Genomic DNA, 26,228 nt, shown 5'->3' on the forward strand with positions numbered 1-26,228 from the left:
GCACTTGTTTATGTTGGTTTTGCGAGCGGCTATATTTTTATTTTACGGGTGGTGACCTAACACCCTCCGCCACATACCCCGCCGCCATTGCGGCGGCTTGCGGGGTATTATGTACGTGTGGAAAGTCAAAGCTAAAATTCCGTCGGATAGGATATTACATTGTGGACCCCTTGGTGCCGTTCGTTATGAGTAGCCTAATGCCGACGCTGGATTTTTCTCCGCCCTTCCTCCATTCCCCGAATATCCTACCCCCTACAAAATTACCCATCTATCCCTTCTTGCACAAATTACTTCTGCTGTCGGTCCCCTCCAGTAATAATTACTACTACTTAAATTACCTCCTAGTCGATTTCGGTACCATAAACCTACTTGGTTTCACATAAAACGTAGGTTATTTCAGAATTTCTCTATGGCAGTCTCCAAATTGTAGCATATTCCTTATTTCCATGGACCTCCCAACCACGGAAGATGATCTTGAAGATTCCTTATTATTGATATTTTCATGATCACATTGCTGCTCCAAAAACTAGATGACGTCCAAACGGATTTCGGGGTAACTTTTTTAACTGTGCGCTGTACGCATCAGTTATTCGAAATGTTTCATTCACCGGCATCGACAGAAAGCTTCCCTTAAATGAAAAATTAAATGCTATAAATTGGCTTGTTCATCATAAATATTGTGGACAATTTGATTTCAATCTGATAAAAGCTATTTCGAATCGCTTTTACCTCGTGCTTTTGTTGTAAAGACAATGTGGCCGTCCACTGGTTTATCCCGCACAAATGAGTGATGCAAACTTTTACGGAACAGAATATAGTATAGGCTAACTGGGGTGTGGAATACCCTTCCACACACATTTTGCCCCTTACCACCGATGGGAAACCTAAACGTTTCCATCTTTCACAAAGATTGACCCAAAACATTAACAAAGATTGATCCCACGCCATGGAAACTAAATTTAAAAGCTTAATACTTTTAATACTTTAAAAATTATGGCAAGTAAAATTTGTTATGGGTTTTACGAAAAGCAGTGTACTGAAATACATTACTATCCCGTGTGCCAATACTATCGTGCATCCAATAAGGTTTGCCTTTGCAAACATAACGAAAGGAACGCCATGGAAAATGTGGCAGGGAAGAGTCAAATCCATTTTGAAATTGAGTTTTCCAAGGCTAAATTACGACTTCCAAGAGCAGTAATATTTGGTTATTATTTGCAGATTGGTTTCCAAGTTAACTAATTGTCCATGTTGTTTTCGCAGTGAAGAAGAATGCTTTTGAATGTATTTATATATTTTTTCATTCGTTACGCTTTGTAACCAACGTTTTCTGTATATTCTAAATTCATCACACTTTGTCCATGATGTCAAATGTTTTATTATCATTAAATGAATTGGAGAAATCAGTAACACAGATATAAAATCAAATGACTTATCACAGATATATCGTAACAATAATGATCATGTGAAATTGTAAAACGAAAGTTTTGCTGGCAAAGAACTTTCCTAAGGAGCCTTATTTATTATGAATTACAGATTCAGATGTGATGTTGTGGAACCGTTCCATTATAACAGAAAAATTATTGCAGTCTTCATTTTTATTTATTGGTAAATCCACGGAGAAATCCACTGATAATTGAACATAACATAATTTACATGCATATACACGAGAACTTTTTACCGCATGTAAATTTTTGCTTTAATATATATCGCGTATAGTTGAATTTAGTATTTGCGGGTGGCGCCAACATTCTTGCAAAGGTTAATTGAGATCTGAGTACATGTAGATGTAAGAACTTAACGCAATAAATATAATCACTGCCGTAACCATTGCGATTTCTAAAATATTTTCTATATTATACCTGTCCTTTTGCGATATCAACGCTTTGAAAAAGAACATTGAGGTGAGATTCGGAGGTACACATTTCTAACGCGAATAATTATTACAAGCATTACATCAAATAGTTTATTAGTTGCGGAATTTGATGCCATGTGGTATGTCTAACGTAAAAAGCGTAGGCTTCATAAGTATTTCAATACGAAGAATGTTAAGCCACAGTCCATCAGCCTTACCTTCCTAGTGTTTACTCCCCACACCCTCATAGCTATTCCGTCTGACATCCCTCTTTACTTGGCTTGCATATTTGTCCATTGTGGAGCCCATCAAATTCAATGTGACTCAGCGTATGCCCATCCATGTTGTTCTTCATCTCCTCATGGTATGTGAATAATATATCCTTTCCCCTTATAATAAATTATACATCCTAAAAGACCGGGGACTTCAAATTTCCTCTTATAATATCTGCCCATAATGTCAAATAGATCAATATTCTCTCTCAACCTAAAGCCTTTTAGTCACAAAGTTTTTTTACGAGGGAACAATAGGAACGGGAAACAAGAAAGAATTGTTCAGCCACAATTACAGGAGAAATAAATTGATGAAGAAGAGAAAAGGAAATGAGAGAACGAGAGTGAGATTTTATGGAGAATAGCAACGCAATGATAAATGGATTATGGAATCAGTCCAAATATCAATAATGTTATAGAGATGAAAGCAATATTGGAGGCTTGAAAAAATGAACTTGAAACGCTCTATTTCGCGCACAGAAAGGAAATGATTATGAGCCTTCAGGACAAGATTGGAAAGGAGAACAAACAACACTTGGGTGAAGATCAGTTTGGGTTTAAGGGAGGAGAATGGATGGCGCCATGGTATGAACAAAAATATAAACAGAAAGTCAGATAGAATATAATCAAAGTTTTTCTATTTGCTTTGCAGATTCCGAGATGACGCTCCCCTGGGTAAATTGAACAAAGTTAATAGAAGTTATGCAAAATGGAGTAGACTTAAGGGATATGTATTTCTTGCATTTGTGCATAAGTCAGTCGTCACATGCCCTGGTTTTTATTAAGAGGATCGGATATGGATAAAATTCAGGGAAATACAAGGAAATAGAGAGGCACAATCTCATATACATATAGGTGGACATTTTGTTAAGTAATCTAGCGGTTAAGGTAAGTTTTGGATGACAATTACTACCAAATAAATATTTTGTGACTCCTAACGAAACACAATCCAGCAACCTACTCTACATCAAGTCCCTCTTCATCTCTGAGTACTTCCTTCATCCCGTCCAACATCCCTATCCTGTTCCTGCCCTTTCCTCGTTTGCCTAACATTTTCCCCTCTATTACAGTCTTCAATATTCCACTACCAATCAATACACCCTTCATCCATTTTTCCTGCCTTCTTAGGATTTCTCCCAACAAACCCCTCTCCTAGCCCAACATGCCTAGTACTTCCTCATTTGTTTTCCTTTCGTAGAAATACAGCAGGAAATTGTAAGAAGAGCAAGGCGAAAAGGACGAGAGGGAGATAGGAAATGGTGGGAGAGAAAAGAGGGAGTCGGAGAGCAGATTAAGTCAGATTTTCAGTGATCACGCTTCAGTGAACCAGTGAACCTAGTAGCAATAGCCAATAGCGAGCATGTTACAGACCAGGATGTTTAGGGATGAAATTTGATCAAAATCAAACAAAAATAATCATATTTTAAAGCAATATCAAATAGTTTCCTAACTGTATTTAAAAAAAAATCATTTTTGCCCATCAGAAATCCCTTTGACTGCAGTCCCCGAAGTGGTCACCCCTACCCGGGCTTCGTCTATTCTCACAAAGACTTTTAGCTCAAAATTATCATTATTTTTAACTTCTTAAATAAAAATGGAAAGCGGTTATTCTGATGAATATGAGCCCCGTCCCTCTGTCACTTAGCCTCGGCAGCCATATTTTGGTGAATCTCCTATGCTCGTTATAAAGATGCTGTACTATATAAATGTTTTTAGTTAAAACTTAAGGGGTCTTTAAGTTAGCATTCGGTGGATTTTAGACCGTAATACAGCCCGTGTATGCGGGAGGGGCATTTTTGATTCATTCGGAGTATCAAACGGTTCGGTCAAATTAAGATGGGCGATTTCGTGTAAATAAAGGCAAGCTGAGAAAGGCATGTGAGCCAAATATGTGAACATAGAGAGGTTATGGCACATGTATGGTAGAGTTGAGAGATAGGCTCTGACAAACAAAATTCAGGATTGAAGATTATCCTTGACGAAAAAGCAATAAAAACTAAATGTTAGATATCCATAATTAAGGTTAAGATGTCCCGAGATGTTCCATTTTATAGTTTTACCTTTTTCCGTTTTTAGTTATCTTTGCAAAATAAATACAGTTTTCTTGACAAATTGAGAGTTTCAGCCAGCGATCAATTTGAATTGACCATGGCCATTTAAATTGTATTGGGCATGGTCAACGCCATATAATTCATGCTAACTCACGAACCCCGAGGTCTGAAAACATTCGGCATTCATAGTTAACCCTTTATACCTTATTGGTATATTGGCAGAATTTAATAAAAATACGAGAGCTAAATATTGAAAATTTATAACTATGTAACCACGGTCGGTACTAGAAAAAGGCAATTGCCATATGATTAGTGGAAGCCAAAGAGTAGACAGGGAGGGTGGCCGATCCCCATTAATACTGATAAATGCTAAAATTAAGCCCCCCAAGACATAAGGAATATTTTTTCATGCAAAGTATTCTGGTGAGCGAGAAATAATTATGTACGACAGCCGTAGTGGATGATGGTACGGGGACTTAAGGGCCAAAACTTCATTGAGATTATTGGTTTAATGATCCTCAAGAATAATTTAGGGCCATTAGGGTCCCAAAAGTGAGATAATGAGAAAGTTGTTGCTCTTTAATTCCGCTTTCCCAGTTCCCAGTTAACCACAGCTTGGCAATGCCTACGTCAATAATGAAAGCTAATAAATTAATTTGACGATACCATTCACTGGAAAGTTTTCATTTATTATGACTTTTGATATCGATACTTTTAAGGGAATGCAATACGTTTAATAAATACCAGGCAACCAGTCGTTGTGACTGTGAAGGCGGTTGTGCCCCAATGGTTGCAATTATAAACAAAACGCATTGATAAGAATAACTGAGTTAAAATATTTGGAAAGGTCATATGATCAGCTTTTCCTCGCTCTGTATGATTCTGGCCTACTTTAAAATTGTCATGATCCTCCGAAAAAACAAGAGTAAATCAAGTGTTTTGGGAGCGGCACTCAGAATTGCTTCATAGGGTAGATGAAGATGATGATTAATACGTAAGTTAAATGCTGGTGATGTTATTCTTGCCGAGAGCATTTGATTGTATTTGGTAGAAATGTTTTATTAATCGATAGAAGAAAGACGCGGATATTTGTCCAAAGTTCTTTCACAGTACATTGGAAACATTAAAAAGTTTCTGATATTCATTCGATTTTCCCCTAACTGGAGAAATATCCTAACATTTTCCGGTTTCCACGGTTCTCGGAACGCCTGGCAATGCGAATCTCATTATTAATTTAGCGATTACCCTGGAGCGCATACATCGACGCCGTAGAAACGTACATTTTTATTATTTCAAACTATATGGCTTGTTAAATATTTACAGAGCGCTACCACCTTAATTCGGAACAAGTAGTTTTTCAAGTGTGCGAGATTGCGAGCACCAAAGGTTTAAAAGCAGTCCTAGACACTTTTGCCTTGGCTGCCAAGCCATCCTAATGAAGCGAGTTGAGGTTGGGTCATCTGTTGGCATTAAGGGGGGGCGACGGTTGTGAGTTGAGAGGACGGATGAGCGCGAAGGCAGTTGACAGCAATTGGCACGTAATACGTAAGCCTTGCACTTGGGTCAAAAGTTCCCCCACCCCAGAGGCCATGTAAATGACATGCGGCTTGCAAGACAATCCTGTTCCGCCCTCCACGCTCAAGTGAATGAAAGGACCAATTCTTTAAGACCTGCTTCAGAACTGATCGGCTTTTCCTGGGAGATTTTTTTCTGGTTCTCCTATTATGTGCTACAAATAAAATTATCCCGTGCGGCAATGTGTGTGCATACACTTTCTTCCACTCTGGCTTGATGGCTGGGAAAATATTACACGAGTTCTCATCATACGAGTTATACGTAATACGGTTAATACCATTCAGCAGGAATTATAGGATTCAAATCTATGTATTCCGAATTAACGTATAGTATCAATACTTTTGAAATTTTTATTGATTTGATCCATTGAAGAAAATTCATACTCGATTAGATTGTGAATGTTTGGAATGAATTTTTCGAACAAAAATGAATGTTCAACAATTTTACTGATTACAAGCGTCTCCGATTGCGTTTAAGTATTAGGCATTCACGCGCCAGAGCAAGGAATGCATCCTAGTTGAAAAAATAAAAAGATTGAAAGAAAACAAGCAAAATGTTTTGCCACGTGTGCACTGCGGAAGAAGCTTATATATCACTCCTTTTTCTATAGGCTACTTGAAAATCCTACTTTTCAAAGGAGAAAGCTGAAGCCGATGCATAGCTACCCGTCTACCTTCATATTTATATATATATATATATATATATATATATATATATATATATATATATATAAACTTGGGTGGAGCTGCAGGTGCATTTTGGGCACCTGCAGCTCCACCCAAACTATGTGATTTTTCGGGTACCAGGTCTTCCTCACATAACCGGTACAGGGAAAGGAACTGGCCCCCCTACCCTGATGTGTGAATTTCACACGCCGTCGGGCTTAGTACTGGGTGAACTCTACCATCACCTACTAAACCGACCTTTGCGTTGATTACTGTGTTTATGGTTTATGGTTAGGCGGGAATCGAACCCGCGACCTTTGGCAGGTGAGGGCATTACCCCGCCGCCACCGGGGTCGGCGAAGAACAACATAAACCAAGTGTAAAGGCAAAAAAAATTCGGTCTCCTGGTCAGGGTATGAATTCATATTTGAAAACGCTTGTTATTGTACGAAAAATGCCATCCACATTTAATTTGCAAAGTACTAGGCTTCACAATAATGCATTAAAATTTCAACCAAGAGGGTAGTTATAATCCGATTTCCATTTGGAAACAATACCTAGTTTCCGTAGAATAGATGATAGGAAAGTGATACAGACTTAGCGTTCCACGGAAAATATATTTATTGATCAAATAGTTTCACTGGGCTGTAGAATCTACAGAGTAATGATATTAGCTGATCAATAAATATATTTTCTGATGAGCGAAAAGTCTGAGTTACTTTTCAATCAATGTAACAAAATTCCACGAAGTTTCGGCCTCAACTATCTCTCCACAGAATTGGCCGACTTATGGATTATTTACATTTCTTTAAAAAACAATTCGTATTAATACGATACGAAAATCGTATCCCAAATATGATAAAAGTTGTAATGTTGAATTTGTTTCTTATTCAACATTGGCGGTTATTCTTATTGAAGTCATTGTTATCAATCTATGAGGATAGTATAAAGGAAGCGGTCAAGTAAAAATCTCTAATAAATACAAAATACATCTCATGCGAGAAAGAAAACTCATCCCATATGAATGCCATTCCAATGTCCATTCATTAATGACCGATAGCAATTTCATTGAACCAGAAAGAATCACCCTCTTCAAGTTTTGAATATTGTGTTATTGTTCATGTTTCTGTGGTGTCTTCATTTATATCCAATTATTTCATTGACGAATTCAAAGACGCCCAGTCATTAATCTAAGAATTAAGTAAGCCTCTGGAATCGTGTTTTGATAGCGATAACCTTAATTTTGACCTCAGCTAAAAAAAAATATTTTCTAATTTTATTCATCGTCTCATAATATTATGGAATTGGAAAATATATATTTGAGTGCACAAACATATATTTATTGGAAAAACATTATATGATGAAACTACTCCACGAAATAATGTGTACTCGGTTTTCAATCTGGTCTATGGATTTTTTTCCACTGCTATTATTAAAGATTGAGTAGAATTCCGCTCAAGTTTGCAATGGAAAAATAAAGAAAAAGCATTGGTTTTATCAGTAATAAAGAAATCAAGAGACTTTGCCAGACCTAAAAAGGTCAAGGGACGAATAGAGAACGAGAGTCACGATCCAGTAAGCGAGTAGCCACAAAAACGCGTCTGCGACAGCGAATTCCTTTCTTTGGAACCATTGGATAATTTTTTAGAACGTCCGCTAAGAGGGGTCTGGGTATTGTAGTCAGTGATTAAATGTCCTACCAAATACCGCTCGCGCTCGCTTTGAGGTCCATCCGCAACTAAGGAAAGCCAGTTATTACATAAATGAGAGGTGTGCCCACGCAAAATGCTGTCCTATTTGGTGCTCAAGTCATCCGAATACAAGGCCTCTCAAAAGCGATCTTTTGCCTCGTACAGCCTGGCACGCCTCTTCGTCCCATTAGTAGACAGCGCGCTCTCTCAAGTAGCCTCACAGTGGAGATGATTAGGAACGGAGGTTAGGGATATAGAATCCTAGTCATCATCCAAAACAGTACAGTTAACACAGCCGCAACCTTGAAAAACAAATCGCTAAACTTGAATTTGTATTTCAACGGCGTACGTAGTAAATTATATCATCTTCATGCTGACGTAAGAGAACCGGCCCCAGTGGCGGCAGGGTAACGTCCTCGATGGCTAACTCAGATGCCAACGCGGATTCAATTCCCGCCTAGGTGGATTTTCCTCCGCAATTGACTTATATCTGTCTTTTCTGTCATATTCTTCTTAAAAGTTCGATTTAAAAGATATATATATATATATATATATATATATATATATATATATATATATATATATATATATATGTATATATATATACATATATACATATATATATATATATATATATATATATATATATATAAACTAAAAAATTGGAAGTATTGGTTGATACCCACCGGGAAATAGTGAGAATAGATTATTTAAAGCTGCGTCGAATCTAATGAGTTTCCCTCCTTGAGAGATCTAGGTGAAAGTGACGCTGGACTCTATAATCATCCCCAATTACTGTATTTCCTGGCCTGATAACTCGTACTTCCGTCAGTCTTTGAGTAAGATCACTCAAGTTTTCCATTTTTACTCAGCATCCTGTAAACTTTAATTGACTATAACATTATCTTGCATATCAAATCCTCTAAATTCCAAAATAGTGTCTGCTATACATAATTGTGGGGGGGGGTCAAAAATGATATAAAAAAGTTATTTTTTTTAACACAAATCAAACAAAGCCAATCAGATCATTATATCTTGACCTGTAACCCAGAGACCGCGAGTAAGAGTCCTCTCGACCGTGGATGTTGCCAATAAAATTGGTAGCTATGCCGCTTGGAATTATGATAATGGGGCTACTGGAACTCCAGAGACACACTGACCACCAGAAAACATAATGTAATTACTCCACTTTTTTTATTAAGGCTTGATCCATTAGAAGAGAAAAAAAACAAAAATTTAATTATAACCATTTTGTGATACATTCAGCATCGCCTCACTTCTTTAAGAGGTCTCTGACAGAAATTAGGAATGAATTGCATAACATAATTTTGAATTCCTCATTATTTTGAACAGAAAAAGTTTAACAATCATTTGCTTTAGAAATAATTGAGTCAGAAATTGGTGAATGGTTATTCATTCGCCCATTGAAATAGTTAAAATAAATCTACCATTCACTTTGTCTGTTACTTGATTACACTAGCGGAAAATCTGAAAGAAACAGGTATAGTTTTCGTTCATTTTATATTGCAAATGGTGGAAAGACATCATATATTCAAGTATATGCTTCCTAGAAACCAGATATGTATTTCATTAATGAAATAAGATGACTGTAATCATCAATTTTCATTTGAGTGCATAAATGATTGAAAAAGTACAATACAATTGAGTAATTCAATTATACGTTCTCAACTTAGATTAATTAATAACAGACTTCATTGACATAAGTACTTGACTAACTCAGGAGCAGATGTATTAGATTTTTCCCTTGAATAATGACTCATTTTTTATTAAGGAAGCACATAATTCTGTGTTATTATCTATACCTCTATCCAAGAAAAACTAACGCTATATATTCCAGAACCACGAAAGCTGAGAGCAACCTCGAGACTTAACCGAAAAAGATACGCTGATATTTCATGCTGAAATAAATTTGTAGAAATTTTGAGAAGACAATCATCTCTCCATCAAATATTTGGCTTTGGGAAGAATTACCTACTTCCTCTTCTAAATTATCTTAAATTTAAGGGTATTTTGAATAAATGACGACTATGAGAAAGGAAACCCAGGTTTGGCCATTAAACGTCGAATAGAAGTTAAAAACGGAAGATCGAGGTTGACGAAGCTGATGGAATACTTCCATAATAGCGTTTTATGAACATAAACAATTATATTACAGAAATATTACATTTAAAACAAGTCTATTATGTTACCGAAAATTGTTAGAAATGGATTGCGTGAAACCTACCGTAAGTTAATCAAGTATTAAAGAAATGATAATGCAGACTTTTTATCCACGTATAATGGCATGTTATATACTCGTATATTCAGAAGTGATGTTGTTAACCCAATGCATGGCACATGGGTCTCCGTCTGAATCATTAATCCTTGTCCATCAAAACATTTTGAAATACACCACTCAAAAATTATGAATATTTAATAATTTTAGCACTCGCCGGAGCATTGTAAAATTGTTTATTTTCAGAATTGTTTTTTCAAAGGATTTGGAAACTAAATAGCAGCAATGATACGTGACGGAAAACGTCACTTCAGCACGCTATACTCATTCAGACTAATGAGTGTTAGTTGCTACACACTGGTGGAGATTGAACAAGTATCAATTAACTAGAATGTCACATAAACATAGATCTTCAACCTCATCTATAATCAGTTACGTATATCACCTTGGGTGGGATGATTGCAATTTCCGCATTCTCCTTCAAAACAGGTTGCTTGGCGTAAGATGCTGAACGAATGAAACCAGAAGATTATCCTTCCTGCTTGGTGATTTGTGTATATCGTAGCTTACCCGATCAATATTTTATCGGGAAATCCCTTCATTTTTTTCAAAAAATATTTTCTAGGAGAATTACGACCAATGGGGACAATAAAAATGTGTCTTGAATTTTTGTGGAATAGTACGCTAGATTGTGATTTATTCTGAGGACAGAATTCATAGACATTTAGAATACTAGAATACCGATTAAATATACCTCGCTCAGCCTTTAAGAAGGAGCATTAAAACTGAGCGGGAGGTATGTGGAGACTTGAAAGAGGCTTTATTCAAAACAAATTCGTCATATACTGGATGAAAAAAGATTGAAACGATTGCACCAGCACGAAGTATTATAACATTTTAGATTTACTCCCTCTCGCATAGGTATCAATACCAGGTTTTGTGTAATCATTACCGTGGCCCGAAACATGCCATGGGTGGAGTAATCTCCAATTGAAAATTATCTTATTTCTTGAAAGTCTAATCCTTTGCTCCACTTTGCTCTAATCTCTTCCTTAATTGAGTTCCTTCCATATGAGTGAGTATTCATTTCATTATTGCCTAAGAAATGTTTCAATGAAAAATGCTACTAATTTTAATGACACACAGAAAGTAAGATGCTAATCAAATAATGTGTTTTCAATGGTAATGCAATGCATAAGATACTTCAATTGACATCTTATGGTTATGTGACCCCTAGGATAGTAGACCCCTGGAATAATTTGATAATAATAGGCACCGACTGGCTGTAAATTACCAGGATTGTTGGTTAGGACTTATGCCAGTCCAGAGAGAAAGTCCATTCACGTCGGTCAGCCGGCGTGAATGGACTTTCTGGACTTGGAATGGAAAAAATAATTCTCTGCTGGAAAAGTCTCATTTGGTATAAGTATTGCATTTTTGCAATTTTACGCGGAATTTCGAAAATAACGGCTTTGGCAAGAGAGACAGAATTTTGACAGAGTATTCAAGCAGGCAAGAGTCGACGGAAGTGTTTCTCGTTACTCCCACACTTCTCTCCGATTCCTACTGGTGGGAATTACTCTTCAATTCCAAAATTGAGCACCTATGCTTATAGGTTGTTCATCTTCCGTAATATTTCCCTTCATGCACTGATCCCGCAAAGCTGATAGTTGCCAAAATCTAGATTTACATATCCTGCTCGACAAGGACTATGGTGTATCAATGAGTGAAGATATGTTTTCTTGTCAAATCCAGTGTCGTGCTCACATATCCCGCCTTGCCGTATAGTATTTGATTACACAATTATGTCAAGATGCAAGCACATGATTTGTTTTAAGCTGTTAAATAATGAGGAATTCTCAAAAAAGGAAAGAAGTTGAATACTCCCCGTGACTTTATGTATCCCTTATCGACCCTAAATCCCTATCTTTCGAATTACTTATTCCAACAAAAGCATTATTCCTCCAAACTCTCCACCTTACCGGAGAAAAATAAAAAATATGATCTTTAAAATCCTTTTAACTGAATGGATAATTAGGAACATCGCAATTCCACAGTTTATCCTTTTTCCTCAATATTTATTAATTATATACTCAACGTGAAGTTAGCGTAACGTTACAAAACCCATTTTGAGCATTTATTTTTTTCACAATCTGTTTGTTTGCTACCATTTATAGAACGACCGCGTCGCGTCGGGTCAAGCACTTCCGCGTCTGTCGCCAGCATTTCTCTCCTTACTGACTGATTTATTACAGCTGATTCATGGTCCTTTATTTCCGTCATCCTCCCCTGATCATATTAGTATATCAGAATGGAGTGAACTTACCACTTGACCGCTATATAAAGGCTTATGTATGCCCTTTCACTCTTTGCGTCAAAAAAATCCTCGAATTGCTCTGATCTAACGAAATGAAACAGGACCGACGCCAAAAAGTGGAGTATGAACCGGCATCAACGCCTTCTATACGAATATTAAGGCGAAAAAAAATCCTATACATTTTAGTTTCCTAAATGTGAAATAAATCTTCTCCTATCCACTGAAAAATCGGGTGCTCGATCTTCGTATTTATTCACAAATGCAGGTAGCAGATAGTCGCCGCCGCAGATAAAATCTAGTGAGAGCCATTCGTCTTTAAGGACTTAAGGTGGGGTTTAACTCTGGCCTATTAAACCAAACTTCGGGTTGGTTGCTTTGGTGATAACGGTTATTCTTCAAGAACCCATTTCATCGACGCGAGCCGGATAATTTTACGAAAAGGTTACGAATACAATTGGGGGGTTATCTGAAAATTCAAATGTCTTTATATCACATTTTTTATTCCTCCGGGGCTAATGATAATGATCAAACGATTGGTTTGGTTAACATTCTTAGAAGAAAGTAATGTAAATTTGTACCCAAATATTTTTATTATTTATATTCAACTATTATATAAAGCTTTCTTACCGTTGACTACAACTCTAAATAACAAGAATTATTACGAATTCTAAATAAGCGAATATTGAACAGGGATATTTTTTTCAGGATATGTGAGGAACGGTTGCGTGGTTTATAAATTCATCCTTTTTACTCCTAATAAAACACCTAAATATAAAATAATTAAATATTAGATTTGATGTATAATTAATGTATGTATTAGCATGCTTGAAAAATATTTACTTATTACCAAATAAAATATTACCCTAGACAAAACTTAGTGATTACGATAACAAAATATGCAGTCAATTATAATAATATCACGGTCCAAGCCTGGTACATATTTTAGGAGCAAAATAAAAATGATTCAGTTATGCCTCCGAGTTAAAGAAATTATTTATTTTATAACTATGTATTTATGATATCTATCACTTTAATAGAAAATTTATTATTTCTCAGTGTAGTTCTAATTATCTTAATCCATTATTTTATGCATATAGTAGTTTTAACTTTATTTAACGTGATGGGATATTGATGAGTAAATGTTATCTTTACACCGCATAGCTTCTACTTTCATATTGTTGTAAGACATACTACCGAACTTGGGAAGGAGGTCAGTGTAATTTCAGATTTTCCTGATATATCTATCGTAGCATGAGTTAACCCCCCAATTCGAGACAGGCAAATTTATAGCAGACTGTCCTCTTCACGTACTGCATCTATTAATGCAAAGCTGTAAGTATACTTTATGATTAATCCATGAATCTTTCTAATAAACTTTACCTTTGAGGTAATTATGGATGTTTTCCCTGAGAAAAATACGTTGCAAAATTTCATGCATATCCACAGCAACCCAAATATTAATTGGCTATGGTCCTTTTTCCCCCGGTCGAAAAATATATCGCATTGGTCAGGGTAACTCACCAGGGGCCGGCGTACCTTGGCCGGCTCCGGCCGCAGCCCCCTCTGCTCCCGTCTGTTGTCCATCCTCGTACTCCTCGTAGTACTCTCCGTATTCGTAATCTGGGTATCCGGGGGAATCTCCTTCCGCCTGTCTCTTGTTGTGGATCCTCTGCTGCGCGGCCTTTCCCTGTGGTACCCTAGGCCTTGCCGCCTCCAGTAGCGCTGGCGCGGCCACCAGCAGGGTGAGAAGCAGAAGTCGGGCGCTGCCCATGGCTCCCCAGCCTCCCTGCCTTCCGATATCCCTCGCGTCTGCTCCACGCACGGGCCGCATCTCCGGTCCGTGCAGATACAACCGCCAAGGGGAAGGCGGAGAAAAGGAGGGAGGGTGGGAGGGAGGGTGCAGAGGAATCGAGGGGGGGAGGTGCGGGATGGGGGTGCCGTCGGTCGGTGTGTCACAGGGTGGAAGCAGAAGAAAAAGAAGGGAATTGTGGAGGGGGATAGAGAGATGGGGGGAAGGAGGGTCAATCGGAGTGATGGGGAGTCTTCTATGGGGGGTTGGTTTGGGAGAGGGAGTGGCGGGGGACATCGTCCGGGAGTATATGGGGGAGGAGGGAGGTCATCGTTTTGATGCGTGGGACCTATCTCTGGTGGTGATGCGGTCCACACACTTGCAAGGGAGTGTGACCGCGGAGCGGGGGAGGGATTTAGAGGGTGGGAGGGAGGGCGGGGTCGCGGCGGCTGCTGCCACTGCCGGGAGTGGAAAAACAGAGGCGGAGGCGTCTCTGGAGAAGGCATTTCCTCGGCAGGGCACTCAACTCGGACGCGAGCCGCCCGCGCTGACCCCGGCAGAGGGTGGGGGGAGCGTGTGTGTGTGTCTGTGGGGGGGACGGACTACGTCCGGAGGAGGAGTGGGCCGGGTGTGGGAAGGCGGCAGCGACTCCTCAGGACGGATGGGAGTGGGGGGTGGTGCGAACTGGGAACCAAGGGTTCGCGGGAGGGGTGGGGTAAGGAGGGACTGATTCCCTCTCCGCATTCGCCGCCAGCGTCCAAACGTGGCATTTGTCCTCGGGGCGCGAGGCAGTTGGCGGCTCGACCCCCTTGACCCCCCACCCCCTTACTCTCGCTTCTGCCACTCTGTAATCCAAATATAACTCAAAACACGCTGATTCGAATTAATAAAAGGCTCGGAAGAGAATTGGCCCGGGAATGTCGACCCGGGAATGCGATGCCGTCGAAAATAAGCCAAAAGGTATATCCTTCCTCCTACTCTAGGCGATCGGGAAATGTGAGCGTAACAACAGGCGGAAGGTCTCTTCGAGTGATATCGAAGCGATCGGAGAATGGGGAGGCTTTGGGAGGTCGAAGGACTTCCACGAGCCATGGGCATCCGATGTATATCACCGTGTCCATTAAAATCATTCCAAATTCATTCTGTATGACCAGCTTTCAATTCGATAGCTTTATGTTTAAAGCCTATAAACCTTTTTGTTATAGAGCACAGTATAGTCTTACCCAAAGATGTAATTGAAATCCCTTAATTTAGATTTACCCAGCAGTTTATGAATAAATATGTTATAACCATTTTGTGAATGCAGAGAGCATTGTTTAAAAGTATTTTACGTTCATTTCAAATTTGCACAAAGATTTTGGAGCACTATCCCTTTCCTAGATGATTTCCGTCGACTGTGTTCATTTTATTTTTTATATAATTTAATATCCGTTGTAATCAAATCCATTTAAAGGGATCTAACAAATTACTCTTATTTTGGTAAAGAAGGAATACCTTTTGTCTCATTCTCACAAAAAATTTGATCTTTGGAATGTTGCTTGTTGGGCTTCTGTCTTCCTGGGCCATCGAGTTCATTGCTTCACATTAGTGATTTTCTATTAGAACATTAATTTAGCAAATTGGTCCATACTGGCTAATGATGTCAGTCTAGTGAACATTGGTGCATTTTAAGTATCTCTTCCCCCACCACTTAAAAGAATTTATGATTCACAGGCAAGTTTGAATATGTGATAGAAAAAAAATCGAAGTGGCTCCTCCGAAAGGGTATTTTATTATAATGAATAACGGAATATCCTGAGGACCATGAGTATTAAAAACTGAACATGATTGGGAATTAGAATACCACTTTTCTGATCTCGAAAATTTAAATAGTTGAGTGCCCTCTATAAGTTAAAGCAAAGTCGCCCATAGAAGTCGGCTTACCATATTCTTGTTTGAAGTTATTGTAGATCCTGCGCCAATGAGCTATAACTTCAGCTAAGGTGTCTATGATAAAAATAATCAACAGCGAAGAAATAAATGTAAACAGCTTTATTTTAATTTAGAATTTAAGTAGAAAGTTGAGAAATTGCGGCATGACTAATACAAGATGTATGGATAATAAGTATAGCGGACGCAGAAAATACATAGTAATGTAGAATAATAGCGTTTCGTCGCCATGATTTTATATTAATTCATTAATGTAGTATTGCTAAACAATTTTGTTACTGTCTCTTCGCAGATGAGAAAATGAAGTACCGTATTCTGAGCATCGTTCATGTATAAATTTACATCTCAAATAGCTTGTGGGTGCATTGGAGAGGCCAATGCCAGAGAATCAAGGCCAGATTATTTTTCGGCAGAGATTCAATAAAATCCGCTCAAGCGTCTCTCGGATAGCGATAAAGAGGATTGTATGGTCCATTTCTTTCGTCATATTCACACATGATGGCTGTCTGCCTACGCCTCTCATGGAGTACAGTCGAACCAACCAGGAAGCGGCACATTACATTTTATCTTTGCCATATATTAGTCTAGAATTCGATATTTTGGAGCTGCTAATTAAAATGTTCATAGATAAATTCGATTTTTCTCGAAAAAGTGTCTTTTATTCAATAATATAATTTCAAATAGGAAGATTTATCCGTCCTTCAAACTAGGATAAATATGGAAGAGGTACATTAGTGACCGACAAGCATAACTTGACTCCTCTTGGAATGGTGGAAATTATTTCGACATACGCAGGTATAATGAATTTTAATTGTGAAAATAAATTATATTCCCCCATAGAATTATTTACGTGACCCCCGCAGAATAAGAAGAAGGGTGCGTTTAATAAAGAAACAGAAAATGCAAAATTTTTTTTCTATAATGGGAAGAATCAACCCCAGCCGTACTCTAATGGGGTTGACTCTTCCCATTATATTCATACGGCCGTAGTTACCGTTCGCTATATACATTGTTTTTCTATTTCACTTGGTGCTTTATACTAATTAATTCTTATATTCGACGTGGGAGGTAAAATCATTAAGGGTACTAGCCGGCGTCGAACTCCTATTCACAAATCGCCCCTTATATTGGCTGACTGTCGAAATCATGTTAGAGACCAATTTGAAAGTCCATTTAAGTCAAATATGCCATAACTTGTTGAGTATATTATCAAAAATGTTTAATTTTAAACTCCAATAATGAAAAATAATTTCGTTACAAAATATTTTAGTTTTGAAATAATTACTTAAATTTCAGGCGTTTTTACGGTCTAGTAATCTCTCAAGTTTTACGAAATCAAAATAAATTGCATAATTTCTAATAGTAACACATTATTAGCAAATCGCTGAGTGTAATTATTTCAAGTCACTGCATTAAAATTTTAGAAACTCATACTTACGGTAAATGAGCTTTCGATGAGTAACAATTGAAGAAGCATATTAATAAGTCAATTCATTTGGGCGATGGAACTCGACGATAGGCCTTTTGCAAGGACTTGAATCCCGAAAATTCCGTGGGCGTGGTGAAAATGTTCCACTACCACACCGGATGCTTGACACCGAATGAAGTGAGCGAAAAAATGAGCGCCGACGTTTTAACGATGTTGGCAGGGTGCTCTGGAACGTGGTAGTGACGAATCGGCAAAAAGTGAAATAAAAAAACTGAAACCGAGTGTAAGCACCCGCTGAGTGAATATCGCACGAGGAAAAGGCTCAGGGTTTGAGTGAAGGCTAAGCACCCTGGCGACGGAAGATAAATTCCATCTTCCATGCTCTTCTTGGAAATAATGAACAAAACGAGAAAGAGATAGCTAAAAACGAAGGCATTTCTTTACATATCTGGAAATTGAAACGAGAAATACCTAATTTCTCTTAGCTTCAGCGGATTCAATTAGTCGTACCTCGTTCGAGGAGGTTAAACTTCGACTAGTGATATGTAGATGGTCCATCTATCCACCGTTTGGTGTATTTTTCATAATTCCCGTGTAGCGACGGTCGCTAGTTCACGAAAACTCTCTTTACTGTCCCGCGCCGTATTGTAACTCGGCCTTGAAAATTCTGGCTCCGAAGCGGGATGCTAAAGACGGTGAAGTCTTAACAGGAAAATTCAATTTGACTCGCTTAATGTTGCGCAATTTGTTCGAATTGAAAGAGGACGCTAGAGGCTTCCTGTTCACGAGAATTCGGCAGTTGATCGAAGGCTATATATCATGATGAGACGGAAAGGAAAAAGCGGCAGGCGGCAAAGGAATGACTGAACAAAGAATGGGGAACTGGGGAATGGGTCGACGGTCCAAAATTTGTGGAGGGGTCGCCAACATCACTCATATTTCGTTCACCGAATCTTTGCCATTTAAATTTTAATGAAAACTTGAATTAAGCGATGACGAAATTCCACCTTTACGTCAGTGGTTAAATGGTAGAGAAGGCTGGTAGGAAACGGAGTAATAATGAATTGAAAAATCGTCGGTGATTGGCATTAAACAGCACTATCGATTTAATTCTGACAAGGATTACAATTTCCATCGTGGATTGTAAACAAAGCCCATTTTTGCCTCATAAATGAAATCTTATGGGCTTAAACAAGGAAAAGACAGATGTAGAATTTTAATATAGCGCAAAAATCGTGAAAAACGTGACGCATATGAAAACTTGAACTATGAACAATATTTCAACCCTAGTTCATTTTAATACCATGTAAGTATGATGATTTTTTTACGAAGATTGTCTTATTTAACAGCTTAATATTCCAAATTTTGTATCATCTTCGTGTAAAGAGAATGCAGTTTTACCAAAAATTAAAAAGCTACATTTGAGAGAGGGAACTTACTCGTAAGTAAGCGCACAATACCCTTATATCCTCCATAAGAACGCGGGGCAGATGTAGTTAATACACAACCATAAAAGGAAAACAGGGGAGACAAACCCTATGTTTCATCCCTCCAATGCGCCTTGATTCCGCCACTCATGACGAAATAACATAAGATTCGTAATGTGTTAATAAAAAAATCTTTACTCTTTCAGTCACGCGATTATAATGTTTTTGCAAGCGACGAGGAGAATGCTAAAATAATTTTTGTAGCTAACTCATGAACTCCAAATATAAGAGATGATAAAAGTCTGATGTTTCATGCATAAGATTAAAAAATGCAGATAAGAAGAGCGTCCCACCTAAATGCTTAAGGCACGTATCCATAATTGACCACATTCATCGTCTAATGCTTTGGACCACGGTCCTCTCGCTCATTAGATTTGTGAGCCAACTGGATTCGCCGAAACCTCTACACGAAACTAATGAACCAGCAGGCATGACAATTTTTATGAAAATATAGGAATCAATCGTAGCTTTTCAATTTTGGCTTCCTTATATAAAGAAATTGGTGGAGTGTTTATTATATATTCACGAACACAATCAGTAATTGGACATATTCTTCTATTTGGAAATAATTCATAATACGAACTCGATCATTGTGATTAGCTTAAGACTCGATCATTGTGAAATTTGGGAAAGAGCAAGTTGGGCTCGCACAATTTGTATCGGAACTAATTTTTATAAAAATAATTTAACATACACGGAAGTGCCCGCAATGAACGTTTTGCGGAGAAAATTCGCTCCAAGTTAAGCAATATAGCTTAACTTCATCTCAGACAAAATCCCTTACTGATGTTCTGGAATACATTAATCCATTTCGGTTTCATGCGAAGACATTCCATGGCAGTACTCCACTCGTTAGACAGTAGGTTAAGCTGCCACTCCTTTTGGCGTCTTTCATGAAATTGAGCCCATGACTACCGTACTTCATGTTTCCTGCAGCTTAACTCTCTGAATATTCTCCTTCTTAGTTACGCGACCACCATTATTAACAGGAAAGATGGTGGTAATATCGTGACCCCTAACAATACCTAATAGAATCTATAGTGATTGGATTTTAAACTACAATCAACATGATGTCTTTATTCGCTTCCCTGGCTGAGATCCTGCCTATGGCTATCCCCTTGGGAGCAAGCAATCCGATCTACGCTACTGTTGGGGAGAGAGTGGGAAATTAATTCGACAGTCGTGGCTAGAAGGAATGACGGCATTGGACAGCGAGTATTGTTTTCCTTCCAACATTCCAACATCCCGGCCTTTTCTCCCTCCACTCTCCCCAAACCACCCAGCCTATCTTCATTCCTTCCACCGGACCGTCTGGATCACCATCCCTTTGTTGCATCACCCTTTTACATTTTCTTACATATTTTTCAGAGCAATAGAATGATCCATGGGGAGGTCACATTTGGCATGAGCGTCTCTAACCTTGTTTACTTGGTTAGCGAAGAACTCCTAATCCATGAACCAAGTGGCACTAATATTGGGCATCATTTGATGGCAAGAATAATAAAATTCTTTAGGCTATCTGATCAACCGGTTAAAAAATTAAATAGTAAAGAATGAAACACGAAATTATACCGCACTTACGTAATTAGAATTTAATAAATGTATGATGACAGTCCTACGTTCAGCATGAAATCGAAATAAGTGAGTCACGCTCTAATAGCAATAACACTCGGAACTCTATATGATCATTCATACAGCGAAAAAACTCGAGAAAATAATCCTTTGGCTCCATCGACACCATTTGAAAAGGAAGAGTTGTAATCCCTTCATTTCCCGGGTTCATCATTGCGATGTAATCGGAGTCAGAGGTGTTAAATGAAGTCGATCGTATTAATTCGTATAAGGTGTACATAATACCTGCAACGGGGCAGTCAAGAATTCAATGCATGACTTAAAGAAACATTTACGTATAAGTACCTACCATTGAAACTCTTTGGATTTGTTTTTGGCTTTTTTTTATAAAACTTTTTTGAGCTATGGTAATTATGTCTAAGATATGTGAACAGATAGAGCCGATAAACGGATAGTTGGATTCGATATAACAAGCTCATTGATAGTCCCAGCCATTTTTGAAAATTTGAAATTTTTTTACCGAAATTATATTTATTGAAAGCATGTATATAAATAAATGTACAAATTGTTCAATTGAATTTAAATATTAAAAATTTAACATTTGTTTTACCTCTCTTGATATTTTTTTAAAATTTGGGGAATAATTGGTGACGGCACTTCTCAGTAATTCTTTCAAACGCATGCTAGTTAATACTGATCGGTGTTTGGATTTCACGAATTTTAAAGTGGAATAAAATGATTCACATAGGAATGTTGTTCCAAATATTGAAATAGTTCGACAAGCAACCTTTTTTAATTCAGGATACTTCGATTCTGGTGCAAATTTCCAAAATTCAGTAATCGGCGTCGATTTATATTTTAATTGTAGGCTCGATCTTCTGGCATCTCTATTAATTCTCATTCTCCAGATGCTTTTTGGGTCATAATTATATTGGAAATGGTAAACTCACCTTGAATTATATTAATTTCAAATGGATTCAGAAAAAAATCAAAAGTCGATTTAAAATATTTCAAGTCTTGATATCTATTTTGGAATTCCTTCAGTGTTCCTTCTAGCTTTATTATATACTCGTTGAATTTTTCTCGCTTAATATTGGAACATTTTTTTTAACTAGAGGGAAATGACAACATGTTTAATTTTTAATGTCCTTTTGAAACAGTTTTAATTTAGTTTGAAAACTAAATATACACTGTGAGAGTTCAGATATTATCTTTCCCCTGCAATTGTAAATTCAGTGTTTGCAAATGTTCCATGACATAAGTAAAAAACATTAAGTCTTTTAACCACTCGTCCTCGTCTCATTCTGAATAGGTTGTTTCCTTTTCTTTTATAAATTCAGTTATCGCATCAAACAAATCTACAAATAGATTTAATACGTTGCAGCTAGATAATCATCTAACAATTCAAAAGAAATTAATGTCATTTGGAAGTTCTTCCAAAAGTCCTTTAATTCTTCAAAGAAAGTTTTGAATTGTCGATGATTTTTAGCATTGGTGCGAATTAAATTTACAATGTGTAACACTGTTTCCATAACATCAGGATATTTTAAATATTTTTTAACGAGATGTTCTCGGTGAATTATGCAGTGAATCGGTATGAATTGTGGAATTTGAGAATCATATCTTAAAAGCTCAATAAGACCGAATTTTTTACCCAGTATGGCCGGAGTTGCAATGCTTACAAATTTATTAGGAGACACATCAAAGGTTTTCATAAAGGAATCTAATGCATTTTTAATATCGATACCGCGAGTTGACTCTTGAAGTGCTACTTAATGAATTATTCTTTAACAACGAAGTCAGGTAAAACAAAACGTATGAAAACGGCCAATCGCGGAAGATCTGTGATATCTGTCGATTCGTCATGGGCTAAGCTGAATGCAATACAGTTCTTCAAATAATTTTTTGAAGAGATGTATTAATTGTTGGAATGCGTCGTTTAGTTGTGTGTCTCGAGATGGGAATTTGTGAAACAACTTTGTGCAATGCTGCATTATTTGGATCTAAAACTTTAAGTACATCTTCCAAGTTTTTTAAATTAAACTCTCCCTCTCCATACGAGCGTTTTGCGCGAGCAATATTTCAGGCAATAACAAAACTGGCTTCAGCCGTAATTCCAGATTACAAATTATATCCGTAGCTAGAGTGATACAAATTGGTTCCTCCAGAGCACAATGTCAACTGCCCGTTGCAATGAAAGTTTACAAATCCAAAATCGGTCTAGAGTCAGTCGATAACGCCACTGTTTATGCTCGTTCGCGCAGTTTTCGATGAGTCATATCATCTTAACTTGGACGGAAATGAAATTTGTTACAACGTTGTACTTAGTCTTTCATATTTCTTGTCAGTAATTTAAAAGACATTTTGCAACACATGCGGAGCGACAACAGTTTTTTTAATATAATAACACAAAACTGAAAAGGGAACTCTGGTACATTTATCAAGAGCCACAAATAATCCTTCAAAGAGCCGCATGTTGGTCGCGAGCCGCAGGTTGCTCCCCCTTGCGATATAAGATTAGCGAAGGTACATTTATTTTTCGTTCAAACTTCGGACCGCCTCACCCCTCTCTCTCACAATTGTAATGGCTGCCAAGGTGTTGCGATGCATTGGGATTAGTTACGCATCTGATAAACGAGAACGAAGGGAAGATTAATTCGGAAAATAAGAATTAATTCCATCAATTAAAGTTTTCCCAGATTCGCCCAGCTTTGCCTCATACACTCCATCATGTTATCTTAGATCGAATTTAGTTAAGAAGGTAGTACATATATCACTACTTCCTTTGGACTGTACCAGGATCGGGTTCGGCTCCTGCCCCACCCTGACCGGCCGAGGCCAAAACTTTTCCGAGCCCTAGCCTAACCGGGCCAAATAAATTTTGAAAGACTTTCTAAAATATCCGTATTTCTTCTTCAAGTAAACGACACTTTTACGTCGAGCATATTCTCACTGACAGCTAGTTCGACTGTCCTGCGTTCAGAAAAGCTCAGAACAATGATGCCCATCTAAGGTATCTTTGAGGCCCGATCTGGCCTCTGAAAGATAATTGAAGAAAGGTAGAAAGAAAATTTTATGGCTAGGATATCGTATGGTATTTAAAGATTTCGAAAAGTAATTGCCAGAAAATGGTAATATTTTAACGTAGATAACAACACTATGTAAAATATTCTCCGATTTAAAGTAAGCCATTAAAAATTAAAAAAATAAAGCAATCAAATTTGCAAATCTTTGCCGTGGACACCATAAATCTCCCACCCAACCCATATCCATTGAATGAGGACCAGGCCAAGTTTTCATGTCCCTCTCTCCTCAGTGATTACGTACGGCCAGGCCAAATCCCAATTGCTGACCTCAGGCACCGAGATAATAAATAAAAGGTCTAAATGCTGAATATTTGCGGAACAGTTTATCGCTTCGACCAAGAAATTTCCTGCGTCGTGAATCATAACGAACGGGATCAGTTCTCAGCTTAAAATACGAGGGTCATCCGGAAAGTAGTACCCGTTCGTGAAATAAAGACGCAAAAGTAAATATTAACAAACATAAAAAATTTTATTTGAAAGAGGATACTTTAAACTACTTCTCAACATAATCTCCAAGCAAATTAAGGCATTTGTCATAACGTGTGACAAGTTTCTGTATTCCTGCTGCATAGTCCTTCGCCGCCAGCTCATTGAGATACGCGAGGGACCCATCTTGCACAAATTTTTGCATAATGCAGATGGTGTTTAACAATTTCATGAACAATTGTTCGAGAAACATTGGGAAAATGCTCACAGATGTCATCAATTGTGACGCGCCGATCGTTCCTCACGAATTCGTCAACTGAGCTCACCAGTTGGTCTGTAATGACAGACGGTCTCCCCGAACGCTCATCGTCGTGTGTGTTCCCCCTCCCCATGTTGAAGTTGCGACACCACCGCCGAACAGACGACTCGTCCATTACATTGTCTCCATACACCTCCTTTAATTGGCGATGAATATCACATGGGCGAACGTTTCTTGCATTGAGGATTTTAATCACTGCCCTCACTTCACAACTGGCGGCGTTCTCAATTTTTTTAAACATTGTAAACAATCACAGAAACAACACAGGCAATGCTAGCGTCACGCAACTTGGCTCAGAGAAGGCAGACAAGCCACTGAAGCTATCTGACCTCGTCCAGCGGCTACTCGCGTCGTCAGCACTTCATGCGGCACGAACGGGTACTACTTTCCGGATGACCCTCGTAATACTTGTGATTCTGTGCACATGAACCGTCTCGAAACAGTTTTGTGAGCATAAAACAGTAAAAGTGATTCATAAAACTGTAAAAAAAAGTGATTAACCAATTGAAAATCATAACATTAAATTGCTGTTGCATTAAAAACAAAATAACGGATATTGAATATATGTCTGTTAGTACAAAGGCAGACATAGCAGTTGGAACGGAGAGTTGGCTTACGGGAGATATAGCAAACGATTAAGTTTTTCCTAGCGGTTTCACAGTTTACAGAAGGGGCGGGCATAATAGATGCACGGAGAGAAAAGCGAAGTGTTGGGAAGCAAAGAAGACTGCAGTCGAATCTTAAAAGGATTTAAAAAAGTGACGATATAGTTTATGTGAATACATCCAAACAGAAACTAAAAGAATGTCGTAGTAAAACGACAAGTATCATGCGCACAGCACTACACTCTTTTAAATCTAAAATCCTAACGGAATATCTTGAGGAAAATCCAAAGTCATTCTGGTCTTATGTTAGGGAAAAGCAGGGTAAGCGTCCAACTTAACATTCTTTTAAGGCGGAAAACAGAGAAATTATTAAAGACAGCGTGAAAAAGGCAAATATGTTGAACAAGTTTTTCCAGAGCGTCTACAATAAAGACACAAACGCAGCGAACGATCCTACACACCCACCCGGGGAACATATGAGCGATATAACACTGACCAAGAAGGGATTAGTATCAAAGCAAACAAAGCTGACGACATTGCCCCGATTTTAAAAATTGTTTTTCTGAAATCAATAGAAGAAGGCTCAGTACCTCGCGACTGGAAGTTAGCTCATATAACTCCCTTCTATAAAGACAGCGATAGGGATAAACCAACCAATTACCGACCCAATTCCTTAAATTCGATCTCTTGTAAAATATTAGAACACATTATCGCCAGTAACATTATGAGATTTCTCTCTCAGGTCTCTAAGGGGATTTAGGCTGGGAACCACTTGAAGTGCGGAGAGAACAATCGAGGCTTAGACTTTTAGAAAGGTTCAGAACAAACGAGTTTAACGATGATACCGAAGGAATTATAATGGCCCCGCACTACTTAGGTAGATCAGACCTCAAAGTAAAAATAAGTGAGATAGATTCTAGTACA

At 38.0% G+C, this 26,228-nt stretch overlaps 1 protein-coding gene across 1 annotated transcript in view; it reads right to left on the bottom strand.

Annotated features, from left to right (window-relative positions):
- LOC139690464 (collagen alpha-1(II) chain-like) overlaps nucleotides 1-14,493 on the bottom strand; it is a 93,256-nt gene extending 78,763 nt beyond the window's left edge. The window contains exon 1 of the mRNA XM_071587919.1: nucleotides 14,184-14,493. Within this exon, the coding sequence (XP_071444020.1) occupies nucleotides 14,184-14,493 (310 nt within the window). The remainder of the gene's footprint in view (nucleotides 1-14,183) is intronic.
- Between the last annotated feature and the right edge of the window lie 11,735 nt (nucleotides 14,494-26,228).

Source organism: Hetaerina americana, unplaced genomic scaffold, assembly GCF_022747635.1.
Source record: "Hetaerina americana unplaced genomic scaffold, ioHetAmer1.1.p SCAF_3, whole genome shotgun sequence".
NCBI lineage: Eukaryota > Metazoa > Arthropoda > Insecta > Odonata > Calopterygidae > Hetaerina > Hetaerina americana.